We start from the raw sequence: 18,111 nt of genomic DNA on the forward strand, positions 1-18,111 counted from the left end.
CGTTCCTCGGTGCCGGAGCTAATCTTTGCCTCCGGGGCGGGAGGGGAGAGGCCTGCAACGAGGGAAGCCAAAATGGACTCGGTGCGCCTCGAGTCTTCCCGCACCCGTGGGTGGGAGCCCCTGAGGGGAGAGGGAGCATCGGGCGGTCCAGGCTTCCGCGCAACGAGGGAGAGAGAGCAAGGTGGACCCCGGCGCCTCCTCGCAGCTGGAGACGGACTCCCTGAGAGGAAAGTGGGGGTGAAAAGACGTTCCCGCTCGCCCCGGCCCGGGAACAAGCGCTGGAGGGCGGCGTGGGCCGTTACTTACGGAGCCCGGCGGCGGTCCCGCAGCTCCGGAGCGCCGCCGGTCGCCATGGAGACGGCGTCGGGCCTCGGCCGCGGCTCCGCTTCCTGCCGGTGCCAACGCCGCTACTGCCCGGGCGGAAACAGGCAAGGCGGCCCCGTCAGCCACGCGTGCCGCTACCCGCCCCCGCCCGCCACGCCGCGCGGAGGGGCTGTTTCCCGCCGGACGAGTTATGCGGCGAACCGACCGCCTCCATCGACGGGCCGGCGGTGCGGGGCAGGTGGGTGCTGGCCGTGGGGTCTTGCTGCTGAGGTGGGTCGGCGGCCTGGTGCTGCCGTCCGTTGGCACTAACGGCTGTGGCGAGGGGGCGATCCTTGTGCCGCAGTCCCCGTGCTGAGGCGGCAGTGGGGGTGGGAAGCTTCCGGCGGCCGCGGCCGGGCTCCGAGCGGCCGGGCTCCGAGCGGCCGCCCTGCCCTCCTTCCGCGGGTCCTGCCGGCCTTCCCCCGCCGCCGAGCACCGTGTCCGCCGGTGCTGCGGGGTGGCTCCGCAGCGGCGCTTCGTCCTGGGCGGTGGTGGGGAAGCGGCGCTATCGTTTTTGCGTGTTTTTTTTTTTTAAATTCTGGTGGGTTCCTTAAGGAGAAAGGGGCCTTCGTGGGGAAAGGTGTGGGGCGGGCACGCGTGGGTGCGAGGGGCTCCCCCAGGGGAAGAAGGGGGGCCGCCCGGCGGTCGGGCGCACCCTCTGTGCGGTTAGTGCTCTGACAAGTTTTAAAAACATACTTTTTCTTCCTCCACGAAAAAAGGATTTATTCTGAAGCATGGCGGTAGTCGCCAGAAACCAGGTTCAGTGCTGAAACTGAAAAAAAAATAAATTTCTTTTTCATTCTTGCAACAATAAAAAAAAGACTTGCGAAACTCGTAAACTTACAAAAGTCCTCCTTATTGAGTGTCAGGGTGCTTTCTTGTCAGAAAGTCCTTGATAAATCAGCTACTACAAGTTTGGGATTTCAGTATACCTAAGAAATTGCTTGAAGCTCAAGCATTACTGTGCTCTTCCTGGGATTTAATTCTCCTGTATATTTTTTTCCTTCTGAGCTTGATGACAGAGGGCCAAAAATAAAAAGCACCCGAGTAGTTAGGTTTACTTAGGGACCCCTGCTAACTTTATATGGTTTTGTTCACCTTTTTTTTGCCTTTATATGCTCTTCTACTTTAATATTAAAAAACTTACGCCTTCTTACCCAGGAGGATGAAGGAGGATCTATACTGTGAATATCACTGTGCAAAACCCAAGCCATACCTTTTTTTCTTGCATGTATCTCATTCCAGAATGGACAAAAACTTCTGTGTACTTAACTTTTTTCATATATTAAGCACAGTATTGCTTCAAAATAAAAAGTGTATGTATAACATGTTTAGGTTCAATATAGTTCAGGCAGTTAAAACACAAAATGATTTTAAAGGAGTATGAACAGCTTCTGAAACGTGATATACTAAGGAACTGGGACAAGAAACAGCATAACTTCAATCACTTTGCATATGACAATCTGTGGGATGGAATGGACACGTGAATTAAGCTGGGGTTTTTGCTCTTATATAGGAATGTAAGTGTGCTTAGGGCTACAGTCTGTTTCACAGTCCCATAGTTTGTCACATTTCCTCATTTTTGCTTTTTTTAACTGTTTCTCTTTCAAGCTGTAGTTATATTTATTTAATTTTCTTACACAGTGCTAAGAAAGTAATTTCCAAGCCAGTCGGACTATGGCCTTTGAAAGGATAACACAAAAGGACTGGTACCAAATCCTGGGTGCAAAGCCATCGGACAGTCCGGCAGAACTAAAACGGAAGTACCAAAAACTTGCTTTATTAGTAAGTATGTTTTTGTTATTTAAGATGTGCTAAAATAAATTTTATAAACCGATACGATAATTGCATGTTTTGTTTTTATATTTTTGTATAAATATAATTAATTAGAGTATGTTTATAATATCAGTTCACTGAGGCTGGTTTGAGTTTGAAATAAGCATCTCGAGTTTATGAGTTATCGTTATGTTTTGCAAAGAGGAGTTGTAGTGTTCAGGCTCCAAAACACTGATATGTCTCCCAGCTTTGCTAAATGTTTGTGCATGAATTTAGCCAAATACTTGTTCATCAAGTGCTGGATAATCAGGCACACAAGTTAAAAAAGGACATTGTTTGTAGCACATAGTTGTGAAATTTGCTCATTGATACTTGTAGTATTTACTACGATGTGTGCAGTTACAGTGTGCTGAATGCAACCCTTGCATATATAAAGAGCAAAAAGTTCTTCCTGATAGGCTGCAGTAATGGAATAGAAAACGTGTAGGAAGAAAATATGTTAATATCAATTTTATTTGAAAATTTCTGGTGCATTTTTATGGGGTTATGTTTTTGGTTGTGCATTAAGACTTGATGTTCTGTGAATTCTCTTAATTTTTCTTGTACTCTGGTATATGTTTATAAGAATCTCAGAGCTTTACCAGATCACTTTGTATGATTCTTGGTTCTTCTATTTTACTCCTTCCCCTGAATTCAGACTTTTTGCTCAAAAGATGCTTTGGCCTGGCTTTCAGAGGAAAATGGGGTGTTGGGTTTTTTTTTTACTGTTGACTGTTTTCAGCCAAATTTAATAGACAAATAGAATTCCCAAGGTAACTAAATTCCTAAGTTTCTTGAAAACTGCAAACCTTATAGAGAAGAAGGAAGAACATGAGCAGAACTCAGTTTTTATATATTCCTTTAGGTAGCTACTAGCTAGACTGTCAGTATTGGCAAGGCATTAGAGAGCACATGCACGGCTAATCATGCTTGGCTTGAGGGGGCAGAATGAATGTGATAACAAGTTGGGATTTTTAAGTGAGATAAAGAGAATGCTAGTCACCAGGAGACTTGAGTTTTATTAGAGTTGAAATAAATTCATGGGACGGTTTGAGGGGGAGGTTGGTTGTTTGGACCTTTTGTTGTTTTTTTTAAAATAAATTTAAAAACTTTAATTTAAAAAATTTTAAATTTAAAAAAATAAATTTTAAAAAATAAATTTAAAAAATGTCTAGCCCTGTGAAAACTGTTTTAAAGGTCATTTCACCAGTATGTTCCAAATTTACACATTTTGATACTCTTCAGTTGAATTTGCTAAGCAGTCCTGCTGTACTCCTCCTCAGTGCTTCCTGCTAACTTATTTCTTTGTCTGAAACTCTTCCATGTAGTTAGAGTCTTAAGTTTCAACAGTTTACAAGAAGTTTGCATGCAGATACAGGACATAAATCCTTTGGTGAACACTTTGGAAACCAAGCTTCTTAGTTCGCTGTTCATAGAAATAGTTGTTTTCTTGGACCTCCTAGTGTTTTTGTTTTGCTGAGTTACTAGTAAAATGTGAAAAAATATTAATAATGATCTAGTTGTCCTTAATGAAAACAATAGGGAGACCACAGTGTAAAATACCTTTTCTGTTCAGATAAAGGGCTACTTAAACTGAATACTGGGGTGAATTAGTATATTTCTTTCACTATGTAATCCATGTATAATAATGGCATTAAAATCATATGTAAAGTATTGTTCAGGGCTGTTTGCCACAGAACTGAAATTATGTAGTACCTTTCCTGTATGATTTTTTTTTTTAAATGAAACTGACCCTTTGTGTTATAGTGCTGTACTTTAATTATTTTGAAGTGTATGAAGTGAGAATTGTTGGAGTTTACAACTGTCTGTTTACATCTATAACTGTAGGGTTTGAATATGAAAATATTATTTTAATATACAAGCTTTTCATTAGAACCTGTATATTTCCAAACTAATTGGTTAGTGCTTTTTATTTGAAAACTCAGTGAGAAATCTTAGAGAAAATGAAGATACTTTTTTTTTTTTTCCTTTTGCTGCTTGGTTCAGAATTCTTTTGCTATCTGTGATGGATCTCTCTGACTAAAAAGCCACACTGTTGTTTACTTGTAGGTGTTTTCTCCAAGACAGATCTGCTGCATGTCTGTTGTTGTTACCATATGTCCTGTCTCTATTCATCTTTTTCTTTTAGCAGGGCTGTTACAGACTCAACTTCTTTGTCCGCTTACTGATACGCCATCTAATACAGTCAGTCTAAAGTCCATAAAACCATGGTGGTAATAGAACAATAATTATTTTTATGTAACTTAAAAAATTTATTGGCTATAGGAATGACTGGAGACTATGCTACATACCTTTGCTAATAGGTGTTCCTATAGTATAGTTACAGTGCGAAAGTCATTGCCACAGATGATGTTGGGTCCAAGGATTCCATGGTTGAAAAAGTTGTTAGATGTTCATGAAAGAAAAGACTACCACAGCACTTTAACACAAAAAATTACTCTCTGATTTTTTACTTTCTGATTCAGAAATCCATGAGTTATGGACTTCTGAATGTTGGTGGAGTACATAAGGGAGTCATTGTATGTTTGTCCTGTCCTGTTGTTATTCCTGAGGCTTCCACTGTTCATTGTTAGTAAAAAGCATAGCACTGGCTGGACCTCTTGTCTTACCTGTTGTGCCCTGTTGATAGGAAGTAACTCCCTTGCTCCCCAGGTAAAGCTTGTGCTTAGAGCTCTTAGTAGCTTCACAGCTCGGACAAAGTGCTCAGTTTGGTTTTCTAAAGCTGTTGCTGGAGATAGTGGTGGCAGAAGTAGTGGCAGTATTGGTGTGGGCAGAGAACAGGTCTACCTGCAGGTGATTTTATGTACTGTGGTGGTAGTCAACTACCTGAGGAACTCCAGTTTAGAAGCTGGAATAGCAAATGACCACAGCTGTGTATTCCCTATTAAAACATTTCATGATAAATTATGTGGTCAATACAGAAAATTTTCTGGTTTATGTGTAGCAGCAGAAGTTAACCTCCAGAAGCGTGATACTGTGCTAATTACCTTAAAATCCTAAAGTTTATAAACCAACTTGCATCTCGAATACAAATTGCAATTGATATGTTATTCTGAGTATTCTGATCATAGGTGTTCATTAGCATCACGCATAATAGATGGTGGAATTTATTTTTAAAAAAAATTTTGCTGTTAAAATAAAAATGACAAATGTCTGAGTCCAAGCCTTCTTCAAATGATCCCCAGTGCTTCATGTTGAGCATTTGCTTTTTGCCATCTGCTATTTTCTATTTGTCAACACATGTATGCTTAGCATCTTGAACGAACAGGCAGATGTAAATTTCCAAAGCTAAAAAGAGTTGGAGATCTTGCCATATGTCATCCAAAAGATAACTATATTTGTAGTTAAATCTCAGGACTGACCTTAATAATAAAAAGTAGTATGTAATGAAAAATGGTTGAATTGTAGGTTTGTAAGAATGAATTTATAAGGCCAAATTAGCTTAAAACAATAATTTTTTAAAATTTAGCTTGTTTTTGTCAATTCTAACAAATTGATGATAAAAAAACATTATTAATCCATAACAAATAAAACTGTGCATATGCACCCTACTAGAGTGAATACATTTACTTACCGGTTTGTCATATTTTGCTTTGCTGTACTTACTGTTTTCATCTGGTCAGGTCACAACATATGTCTAAGTGAATTATTTTACTACACATAATCTCAATTCCATCTTTAAGAGTAGTATTGATACAGAAACTATGACAGGTTTGGCCTAAAAGCGGTGATGTTTTTTTAGTCAGGTTTTTTTTTTTTCTCACCTTCTAAGTATTTAAGTAAACTTTGTATTTATAAAATTTCCTTGCAACTTAATGGAACTTAAATTTATTTCTTTTAAATTCTTGTGTGCTTAGGTGACTCAGATACCTGGATCATGTTGATACTTTATTCTTGTAACAATCAACAGCAGATGAAGGTGGCAAGCTTCTGGGCACAAGACATGTGTGACGCTGGCAATTTTATAAATAGCTTATTTTTAAAGCAAAATCAAACTTTTGGCTCATGCTCTGGTGTCTTCTCTAGCACAGAGCTCAGACAGTAATTCTGAAAGGGAAAAAAAAGAAATACGAAATATGTATTTTGTAACCAGCATAGCTCAATGCAAAGATTCCTTGATTGGCTGTTGTAAGTTGGTGCTAAAGTGCTTTCTGAAGCACAAAAGATTTGTGGTTTCCATACTCTAAAGGAATCGCAACAAATTTTAAGAATTCATATGTTGTCTTAGTGGTAGGAGTTTGGTCTTTAATCTTCTGTCTTTGGAACATGCTGATGGTTTTGAGATATTTGGGATACATATAGTCTTTTTACCCACAGTTACACACACAGTAGTTTCAGCAAGATTTCTTAAATGAATAAACAGGTTTTATGCTCTATTCTTAGTTTTTCAAGGTATTCATACAGCTTCTAGGAAGGACAGTGCTTATGTTCTGTTTCTTAATGTGTATAACAGAGGATGAAATTAGAGTAACAAAAATAGCATATTCATGAAAAAAATTACCCATCTTATTATTGGCACAATTACATTTCCTTTTGGTCTAATACTTTGTGGTCAAAGAATGAGTTGCTAGATTGTTTTCAAATTTTCATGTAGCTGCTCTATATCTGAAAACTGCTTTTTACAGGGAATGAAGTCCCCAAACGCGTAAGCTTTGTCTAGCTGAAAATCAGGTGTTGGTTCCTGTTGATGCTGATGATATTATAGGATACCTTTCAACTGGAAAAAAAATTACTGTGCAGGAAAATTATATGCTGCTGTTACAATGTGTGCCCTAATCTTAAAGAAAATCCATGTAATTTGAACAGGGAGTATGCAGGAAGCTCTTATTTTTAATATGGTAAGGAAATAAAATGTGCCATTTAACACATAGTGTTACAAAGATTATCTTTTTATCACAAGGGGGTGGAAAATTTGAAATCAGAAAGCATCAGGCATAGGTGGGTGACTCGGCAACAATAAAAAATGATGCTAGTAGAAATTTAATTTAATGCAGCAAAATAACTTAAAGAAGAGATTGTTCTGTTGAGCTTCTGTAGAGGAAAGGTATTTGTCTTTCTGGAGAGGAAAAAAAAAAATCTGTTGCATCTTATCAGATTTATGTACACAAGAAATGCAGAGTGTATGGAAAGTGAAAGATCTGCTTCCATGATTGTTGTGTTAAAGTTTGTTGCAAAATGAATTCGGTGTTACTCCTGAAAGCATTTGCCTACTGAGGAACTACTTTTCATGCTGAATTTAAATTAAGAATTTGAATTTCTAAAATGAAAACACTTTGGGCTTTGTATCAGAAGTCTCATAATAATGCTTTTCATAATGAAAGTTATGCAGTGTGTGTGTTGCTTTTCTTAATAGCTTTTCCAGTTTTTTTATTTTTTGTTTGAATAGCAGCATCCTTCGTAGAGATACTTAACAGATCATCATGCTTATCTAACTCTAGTTTTGGCTGACTTGTAGAAAAGGGATTTTGTAATTTGACAGTGTGAACAGAAGTTGTTCAGTGCAGCCTGGTTGTAGCTTGACTGAAGTTAATATAATTGCAACAGAGAGGAAGATAAGCCACTAAGTTTAATACACAGGACTGTTGTTGTGACAGTCTGTGTAGTTCTATTTTGAGCTGTTCTTTACATCTGATTTACTTCTTACAACTTAAAGATATGCCCACTTGTGTTTTAGTAAAGTTGGGACTTGAAAAATTGGTTATTAGCTTATATAGTATATAATGAATCTCAGTGCTAAAAAAGTCACTAGTTCAAACAGCTCGATTAGCTGGATCATGGTCACGCTGATGTTCCTGCTGCTGTTCAAGCTATGAGAGCTTTTGTTCAATTTATCCACCTGTTTTTTTGTGGTGGTTGTTGTTTTGGTTTTTTTCTTACACCAGAAGAGTTCATTATGATGTTCAATAGTAAGTCTGAAGAACAAGTGTTTGCCCTGGCAATGATCATATTGCAGTAATGGGAACTTCTATCAACCTGAATGGTATCACAAATTCATTGAGTCAAAATGGTACTTAAAAGCCAAACATTCTGGAGACACATGCTCCTGCCACGTGCAGTCATACAGGCTGCTGCATCCGAGCCAAAGCTCCTGCTCGCTCAGTCGGAACTATGTGAAGATGTAATGCTGGTGGCAGTTGGTCCTTGGGCCTTACATTCTCTTGTTAGGGTAACTGGCCAATGGGAGCATGGGTTTTACATAATTAGGCATCTGGCTAATCAAATGAAATGCAGTGATTAACTAATTAGTGCTCTGATTGGTCAACAACCAGATGGAAGGTGTACTCTGAATGCATCCTGTCCAAGAACAGGCTGAGAAAGGTATCCTGACTTGCAGAAGGGAGGGCAGGAAGAGAGGTCATGGATGTAGGTGAAGAGAAAAAGTATTAGGAAAACGGGTATATGACAATATTGGCACGTAGTCTGCAGTCCTGTTTTATTAAAGGTGGATGTCCTCCATATCTCAGTTTATATAGAATGATGTCTTGCTTCTTATTACTTTGTAATGTGTAATTTTTTTACATTGATTTTTTAAAATGTAGGTGAGTTTTAACAAGTGGACGGTGTGAACATCCCTATAGCAGAAAGTTATTTTTAACTGTTATAGAATATGAGAAAACCCATAGTATCACAAAATAAGCCAGCAAGAAAATAATATATTGCTTATCCAGGTAGTTCAGCCAGTTGTGAAAGTGATGTTAGTTTGGAAAGTTATCTCTAAATTTAATCTGTTTACTGACTAGGTTATTGTTCATAGTTTATTTGTTATGATGAGCAGCTTCAGATACTTCATCCTCTGTAGTTTTAAAGTACATACATAAGAAGAAAATCTTAATCACGAGCTTAATTAAATTCCATAAAGACGTTGCTTTACTTAATATCTGCAAGTGTTCTTTCAGCACTTTTGAAGATGCATTGAAGTAGTTTTATATTGCATGGTGTGCTTTTCATCTCATTTCTGAAGTGAGACGTCTGAAATAAAAATCATGTAGCGAAAGATATGAATTAAAGCACGAAGAAGGAAGCTAAAAAGACAAGCGTAATGTTTTCACATATGTAAATGGTCTGATTATTCTGACGTTTGAGCAGCCACAGTCAAGAGTACCTTGAGTTGTTCATCATTTTCAAATTGGACTATTTATTTAAGTGTCTACTTCTGAAATCTTAAGCACGGGGTCAATTATTTAAAGAAGATATAATCCCAGAACATGAGTTTGAAGGATAAGAAATGTTAAGGGTAGAATCAATCATCTTGCAATAACTGTGTTCTTATAAGGATCTCTTATTGCTGTTAAATGAAATTGACTGCATCTGTGTTGAATCTGAAATAGTTACTAGATTTTTTAAAAATACCGTAGTATGATGTAGTACCTTAAAAGGTTTGGTGTTTTGGGGACTTGTGTATTTATTTGTTTTAGATGTAAAGAAATTATCCGTGTAATTTTGGTTTATGTTTAAAATACATACTATAACTATCATGGAAATTGACAAAAGCAACACATGCCTTCTTTCCTTCATCTTTAGACACTTTAGAGACAGAAAATCGTGATCTGAATGACATAAGAACTGTCCCACCCTCCATGTTTTATCTTTTTCTTGCCTCAGTTGATCGTGAATGCTTTCTCAGCTCCCATTGAGCCCAGATGCTCAGTGAAGGTGAGCTAATTTGAACTGATTTAATGCAGAAGCAAATTCTTATACCTGAAGGAGTTTCCTGTAGGACACTTTGTAGATAGCTTGTATTATTATAGTAAGAAAGTTCAGCTTTTTTGTTGTAGTCTGACAGTCATTTGGATAAACTATCTGTCATATAATTTTCAGTATGTTAAAAGTAATACTTTAAGGCCAAAAAGTCAATAGTCGTGTATTTTTAAAACTTGAGCTTTCGTTGTTTTTCTCAATAAATTATCAATAACGAAAAAATTCAGTCTGTGTTGGGTTTATGACCTAAGAATCACGGAATCTTCCATGGTTGGAAAGGACCTTTGAGATCATCGAGTCCAACCATACACACACAAAAACCCCCTACAATCTCTGCCACTAGAGCATGCCCTGAAGTGCCACATCTAGATGTTTCTTAAACACCTCTAGGGATGGTGACTCAACCCCCTCCCTGGGCAGGCCGTTCCAGTGCCTGACCACTCTTTCAGTAAAGTAATTCTTCCTAATATCTAATCTAAACCTCCCCTGCTGCAACTTCACACCATTTCCTCTGCTCCTGTCATTATTCACCTGGGAGAAGAGGCCAACACCCACCTCTCTCCAGCCTCCTTTCAGGTAGTTGTAGAGGGCAATGAGGTCTCCCCTCAGCCTCCTCTTCTCCAAGCTAAACATGCCCAGCTCCCTCAGCCTCTCCTCATATGACCTGGTCTCCAGACCCCTCACCAGCCTCGTAGCTCTCCTCTGGACACGCTCCAGCACTTCAGTGTCCCTCTTGTACAGCAGGGTCATGGTCAAAGAAGGTAAAGATGAATGAGTTTTCTGAGTAGCATCTTAGCTGAACATTTTTCTTTTCTTGACAAAAACATTAAATAGTAACTAATTAGGTGTTTGAGAAGAAGCTGAACAAGAGTTCCTCATTTAAGAGGTACTTATCTTCTGTCAGAGCATGCCAGCAATCCAGCATTAGTTCCTACTGCTATGGGAGAGCAATGCGAAGTACAGGCTTGATAGAATTCTCTCAGTATAACTATGGCTTCTGTAAACGTTGCTATTGAAATTTAAGTAATGAAAACACTGGATTATTCCTCTACAGTTGCTGATCTCTCCTAGGTGATAACTTTACCTTTTCATTTACATCCCCTTGATCAAAATGGGAAAGCTCTGTAAAGCTAAGACCATCTATATAGAGTGATAATTAAATATCAATGGCAAAAAGATCAATAATAAATTCTGTTAAGTGAGCAGAGCATGCTATTGTTGCATGATTTCCTTGAGTCATCTGGAAGGTATGTCCTTTTAGTAGTTATGAGGAGACATTGTCAAAGTTGTTTCCTTAAAGCAAAGGGAGAAATTTGCCAACTGTGACCAACCTAAAATTAGAAGTTAATACCAAACAAGTGATAAATCCAGATATGAATGTATCCTTTAAGCCATCAGTGAGAATAAATCCAATCCAGACTAGATGCAAAGTTTATATGATTCTGTGGATTATGTCTGGAATTGTTTTGTCACTATGGCTATGAAATTTTGAAATAACTGAATGCTGGTGTGTTTTGGGGGTTGGATTGTTTGTTTTAAATACTGGTGTGATATCCATGAAATGGAGTGTTTGTGCAGTAGTCATCGCATACTTCAGGGCTTCTGATTTTAAGGGTTGAAGCTTCTCAAGATGCTGTAGGCTTATTTGGATTGCCTAAGAGATGAAAGTACTGTCTGTACAATAGGCTGTGGTGCTTCTGGTTGTTTTTTTGTTGGTTTTGATACAGCGTAACATGTTTATTAATGTATCTCTCAAGTTAAGCTGCCTCATATAAGGTAGGTGGTTTCTTCCTGGGTTTTGCACTCAAATTTTTTCTAAACTGAGTGCTAAATTCTGTTAATGTTTAGCTTTTCATGCCCTTTTTCAAAGTTATAATTCAACTGGGGGCTTAGTCTGTTGTTTTGGGATCATGAATGGCTTCAAATACTGTAGAGATTCTGTATATATATTGCTCCTAGAGATAAGGAAATCTGAAAGAAATATTTTAAAGAAAACAAAAAGCCCCAAACACCTGCAACTTTTGAAGTGTTGTGCATGTGTTACAGTTATGGTCGCTAATAAATAATTTTTTAAAAGTAGTCCTCTATTCCTCAAGGCCTGCTTTCTACAGTGACTTCTGCAGCTGAAGTGCCTTAGGGTTTTTGATTATTTTGCATTATGCTTAAATCTGACCTCTTAAAGGTGTCTGTCTGTTTTTAGGTATTCCAAATGAATTTGACAAGTAATGGTGTGCTTTGCTTTGGAATGCTGGTTTAGTGACAGTCATCTGGGGCTGGGGGAGACAACGCAAAAACCTGTGCTTTGTGCTCAGCAGTTCTTAGGAAGCTGTGGAGTATCAAAGCAGTTGACTTTCTGAGCCTGCAGAAAGGTGTTGATCTTGCCAGTGGCGGTGCCAGCTGAAGACTCCTGCCCCGAACTGTCTGTCCCTGCCCTTCTGCCAGATGTTACTCAGCCAGGAAATAGCATCCTGTGAGTTTTCCTTCATCCACTACCGTACATGGCAGCTGGAAAAGTTCATGCCCGTTTTTTCAGTAGTTTAAGCAGCCCCGGTTGTTTGGGTTTTGTTGTGTGTTTTGGTTTTTAATAATGCAATACAGGATTCTGGATTTTGCTTTCACATGGAAGTAGCATTTGCCTCAACTAGTTTCCTAACCCTTTGTGTAACTGGCATTATTGTATGACTAGGGACACATTAACTTTTGCCTAAACAACCAAACAGCATTTAATGTGACATTTAATAGCGTAAATTGTGAGCACAGGGGCCAAAAATTTAAAAGGAGCTTTTAAAATTCCCTTTATGTTTTTCTTTTTAACTTTATACTCCTGTAAGTTTTAAAATATTTTGTTCCTTCCTTCTTTCCTTTGCTCGTTTTTGGCCACTTTTTGTTGCTTTATCTTGTCTTGGTGTGCAGTGTGGTTTCCAAAAGGCTTTTTTAAGTAGCCTTTGAGGCTCTTGGGTGGCTCTTCAGAGGAAAATAAGGAGCCATGGAAGCAGAAGAAAACGAAAGGGAAGCTTTTTCTAAAGATATACTGTCTGGTAACCGTAGGTTCTGTTTTCTCTCCTCATTTTCATACCTTCGTTAGCCAAATTAACCTTTGCTTCTATTTATACAACAACAGTTGATTTTCTTTTTTATTACTAAAACCCAAAACTTTTACATTTAATTTCAGCATTAAATTTGTTCAAGAGCTGAAAAGGATAAGAAGCGTGAATATTTAATATGGAAGTTGTGTACTTGCTGTTTTGTTGGGACGCTTCTTAGTCTAATGGTGCTGGATCTTCCCGGAGACTGGGGAACAGGGGGGAAAGGACTAAGAATTCATTACTGAGGCTTCTTAAGGCGGACTGACTATTGCTGCTGCAGAAATGTAGCCCATTTCCCTTGGTAATGCAATAGGTTATTTTTCTCATCCTGAGAAAGTTTTCAAACAAGAATCTGCCATTACTTGTTTTTGCAGGGGGAGCTGGAGTGCTTTAAAGGAGCAGGTTCATGGAGTGTTCCCTTGAACAGAGTGGGCACCTGCTGGCAGTAGCTGAGAGTAATACGAGAGTGTAAGGTCAAAATAGTAGTATCATATAATACTACAGTACCACGATAAATGAATTGCATTAGAAAAGGATTCCAGTCATACTTGATATAATCTTTAGACTTTAATAATTTACTGCAGAGAATAAAGTCTTTTTCATTAGAAATCACATCTTGCTCTAAGACCAGCTCTGCGATCACAGGACTTTTACAATTAGCGTCAAATTGAAAGTGACTATTTCCACGGAAGCTGAAATTTACTTCCATAAAAGTATAGTCAGAATTACAGCGGCAATCCTGCTGATAGTGGGGTTAAATACATAAAACAAGTATGCAAAAGGTGGAGATTTTGGCAGCAGACACAAAATATAGAGAAGGAAAAGCGTATCTCTTCAGATTTTTCAGATGGCGCTCAGCTCAGATTTGTGCCCAACTTGACGAAAGATTAAGATTTTTCCAGTGAATAATAGAACCATTCAAAACTCCGGTCAGAAGTTAAGGTTATAAACCTGTGCGATTTAAATGTGAAAGAAGACGTTGTGGTGAAAATCTTGGCTTAATCAGAGAGAAGATTGAGGAAGTGTGTGTTTAAAAAAGTCCCAGATGAAAATCAATGAGTTTATGACAGTGTAATTCAATTTTTTGAATTCCACTTTAGAGTAATTTTCAAGAATTTGCAGCATTGGATTGATAATATCATCCTCTGTTTTTACTGTGACAGTTATGTGGGCTGCATAACTGTTGCGTATTGCTGTGTACATTTAATCCTAATTTTTCCTTTTTCTGACTATTTTTAAAATGGCAAGTTGGGCAGTCTGTAGGTGTTTTCTTCAAAAATTGTTCATTCAATGATGAATAACTAAAATGTTACGGAAAAATTCCTTTTTCTTCCTATGTACTGCCTTGATGACGGTTTGCTGCAAATACCTTGGGTTACAGCAAATATTTGCTTATAGTAAGAGCTATAGCAGCCATAATATTAGCAGAAGTATTCCTGTTCTGATGGTTCTTATTTGTCTGAAGTTGGAGATCTGCTGTGCTGGATGTTGCGTGCGGCAGTGGTTATCTCTGGCCTGAAGGTATGGAAAAGATAATTAATGTGTGTAAAACATGTGAGCAGTTGAATATTGTGCGGGAAGCTCGGATTGATACCTGCATAACAGTTTCTGCTTATGGCAGACTGCAAGGAGGAAAAAGGGAGAAGAATGGACTGTTTTCCAGCTAGTTGATCAATGAGTGATGTTAGAAGAACATCATAGAATGCATAAGGTGTAAGAGATTAGAAGGAAAATGAAACTGTCTTTTTTTTTTATTTTTCCTCAAATGAGGAACATTTCCTGTGAATAAGAATCATTCTGGAGATGGACAGTGGAGGCTGGAATCAGTGTCAAAGCAGATAACAAGATCAGGTGGGAGAAGGCTAAAGTTGTTAAAAAGCTTAAAGATCGTTTGTGTTTGGGGAAAAAAAGGAAGAGCTGGATTCAAGTAATGAATCAAGAAGATAAATTCCTTGCTCGTTTTTCCAGCTGTCTTTGGACGGACATCCTTTGGGAAAGTTTAAATCTCTATATGAAAAGATTGAATGTCACAAGGAACTCTTCGCTTTCTGTTTCTCCTCTTTGCAAGTGGAAAAAGCAGGCTGCTTCCATGTTCCCCGCTAACTTCTGCCAACTGAGTGAACACGTTGAAAAGGTTGATTGTGGGCTAGGAAGGCAAGTTTAAGACCTGGAATCATTCTTTTCAGGGAAGTGAACAAGTTTCACGTTTCAGAGAGAGTGCTTTGTGGCAAAATCACCGATATGAGAAAAGCACCTTCAAAGTAGTATTGTTTTGTGCTGTTTTAACATAAGACCACACCTCTTTTCTTCTTTTTCTCCCCCCTCCCTTTTCCAAATATTTGCTGTGTGAAGCTTTTCAATTCTGATTTGTGCTAGTTACTTAACAGGGGATAGATCACAAAAATGTAAACAAGTGTGGAACCTGATCTAGTGAACGTACTTACTTCATTATGTGAGTATCCTAATGAAGTGCGTTCCTGATATTTTTGCCAATGAAATGTGAGTCCCGTATTTAGCCCACCGAACATACGTCTTGCCTGTTGCAGTCTTTATGTACAGGAAAGGATATGATCACATCCGTTGAATTTAGAAAGCCCATAGGGGAGGAAATGTGAAGCAGATATTTAAAAACAATAAACTTTTTAATTTGCTTTGGTCTTCGTTTTTCATCATGCCGCTGTAGTGCAGAGAAACAATGAAATGTTTTTGATGTAACCTTCTAGTAAGCATTAGGTGGCAGTAGTGCGTTGTAGTTGGCAGCTGCTTTGTCGTTTGGTTTTTATCTTCTGCAATCTTCAGTGTAATAAATGGAGAAAACATGTATTTTATTTCTTATAGTTTTTGTAAAATGCTGATTTATGGTGGTTCTGACTGTGACTGGAAGGGCAGCCGTTGTTTGGACTCTTGTATACATGGGTGGGATAAGCATGCTGTAGTTTCTGTACAATATTCATGACTTATTTTCTGATACACAGTATCTAACAGTAATAATATTAATTGTAAATATTCTGATGAGAAATGTGCTGTTAATGGCTAAGGGAGTTTAGTTTTGCAGCCTTCGCTTTTTCATAAGCTGTTACCATTTCTAAATTTAATATAGCCTGTTAGATGAAATTTGTTTTTATGCTTGTGTTTACTCTTTTTTTCTTAGATAAAAAACAAACTTACTCTCAAGAGAATGTTGGTAGGAACATAATTAACCTTTCAGCATAGCGGTGTTATTGTCACTCCAGATCTGAGACAAGTGCGGTTACCTTGTGACCCTTTTGAAGGGTTTGTTCCCTTCATCCTTGGTTCTCACAGGTAATGGATCTCAAGGAGTTCGGAACCTGTGTTGCATTGTATTAATTGGGCAGGATGATCAATTAATAGAGGAAGAGCAAGAAAGTGTTGACAGAACATGCTATCTAATTAGTACCTGATGAACCATGTCGGCCACAGAGCCCAGAGTGTGATGTTGCTTCAGGACGGCTCCTGTAAAAGACCTTTATATGCAAAATAGGCCTGTAGAAAAGCTAAAAAAGAATATTTCAGCATAGTTCCAGTGAAGGAAATCTTTATTGCTGAAAAACTTCACTTTCTACTGTGAAGTTGGGGAAAGCTAGGGATACTTAATAGAAGCATCTATCAAAGCATCAAGCCTGTGTTTTGTACAAGCCTTGCTCTTATAGATGATGTAGCCTTTCACTGGTTTAGGTCTTCTTTTTTTTATGTAAGAGGTTATCTACAGGTTATGAAAATAGGTGAAATAGTTTTATTTAAAAAAAAAAAAAAGCTATATAGTTTTTCTTCTGCTTTTTGGAGCAGTAAGAAGGAAATGCTAGAGCAGTTGGATTTCCTGATGGCTCATGTGATAAATAGCGAGCAAAATCATTGTAAGTTAAGAGTAGGTAGTATCACAGTGCTTTGAGGTTCCACCCTAACTGTTTTTCTATTACATATTAGTTTGTAATAGTTTTTCTGTTGAAAATTAAGTAATTTTGAATTGAAAAGCACTTTGAGTCCAGCAGGGTAGTACTGCCAGAACTATTTGGTTGCTGATAATTAGGGTATTTTCCATTCATTTGTATAAATATATTGGTAGTTAATTCCGAAATTCTCCCTCCTTCCATGATAGGAGAAAAGTTTAATGTTTACATGTTTAAAACAAACATTTTTTTTTCAAAATGAATTCATTTTCTCCTGCAGTTTAAGGTTCATTGTTTTACTGAAATAAACAAGGTCTTGATTTATTAAATAAAACTATTCTAAAACATATTTTTGTAAAATACTCAAGTGGTTTTTTAAATCCTGCCCTAATTTAATGAGTTCAGCTGGTGAAGTTGGAAAATGGCTTCTTTCTGTGACCTTTCAGGGAGTGCCACAGGGTGGGGGCCAAGTGCATGTTTGTCACCTTTTTTCTTGACCCGCACAGGTGGCTAAAGCAAGTGCTTTTCTTAAATTTAGTTATGAAAAAAAAAATATATCAAATTCCAGTTTAATAAACAATTTTGTAGTTAAGTCTGTGTTCTGATTTAAATCCAACACAGAGTGGGCTCTGCAAGCAAAAAGAGAGTTCAGCCCTAAAGCGTAACAGCTAGTCTCCATAGATTCTAATCTGTGCATCGTGCTGCCCGTAACCAGAGTAAATGATCATTTGGAGTCGGTGTGCTTGATTGCTCAAATATAGATGTTATATACATGCGTGGGTAATACCAAATACGTGTGTTAATGCTATTACATGCTGATAGGGATTTGTGGCTTAAAGTATTCAATGTGACAATGTATGTAAAATTAGCAAAAGTGTTAACTTTAAATGTAGTTATATAGCTCCTGGAGTGTTGTAATTGCATTATATGGTTCCTTTTTTGTGCTGCGTTCAACAGGGAGACTATTCAGCTTTATTTTTGGTGGTGTATCAACTGATCTGGAACTTTCAGTATCTGCCATGTAACTTGATTAAAAATATTGCCACAAGCCTTATAATGACATAGTATAGAACTGGAAATGTGCAGTTTTGTTGGGGTGTGGGGTGGTGAGGGGAACACACTCTCCTATACCGTGCAGAGCTTAGCTATAGTATGTTAGATACCGAAGTTTAATATCTTGGATAGTTCTCAACATAAATTTATTGAGCCCTGAGACCAAT

At 38.1% G+C, this 18,111-nt stretch overlaps 1 protein-coding gene across 3 annotated transcripts in view; it reads left to right on the forward strand.

Moving 5' to 3' along the window:
- The first annotated feature begins 356 nt into the window (after positions 1-356).
- Positions 357-18,111, forward strand: part of DNAJC24 (DnaJ heat shock protein family (Hsp40) member C24) — a 39,087-nt gene continuing 21,332 nt past the window's right edge. Inside the window, exons 1-2 of one of the 3 annotated variants that reach the window (XM_063332941.1) lie at positions 357-562; positions 2,008-2,148. In XM_063332941.1, the coding sequence (XP_063189011.1) occupies positions 2,041-2,148 (108 nt within the window). In that variant the 5' untranslated portion in view covers positions 357-562; positions 2,008-2,040. Of the gene's footprint in view, positions 595-2,007; positions 2,149-18,111 lie in introns of all 3 variants that reach the window. The other 2 variants (XM_063332943.1, XM_063332942.1) reach the window with 2 other exon arrangements.

This window comes from Chroicocephalus ridibundus, chromosome 4 (genome assembly GCF_963924245.1).
Source record: "Chroicocephalus ridibundus chromosome 4, bChrRid1.1, whole genome shotgun sequence".
Classification (NCBI taxonomy): domain Eukaryota; kingdom Metazoa; phylum Chordata; class Aves; order Charadriiformes; family Laridae; genus Chroicocephalus; species Chroicocephalus ridibundus.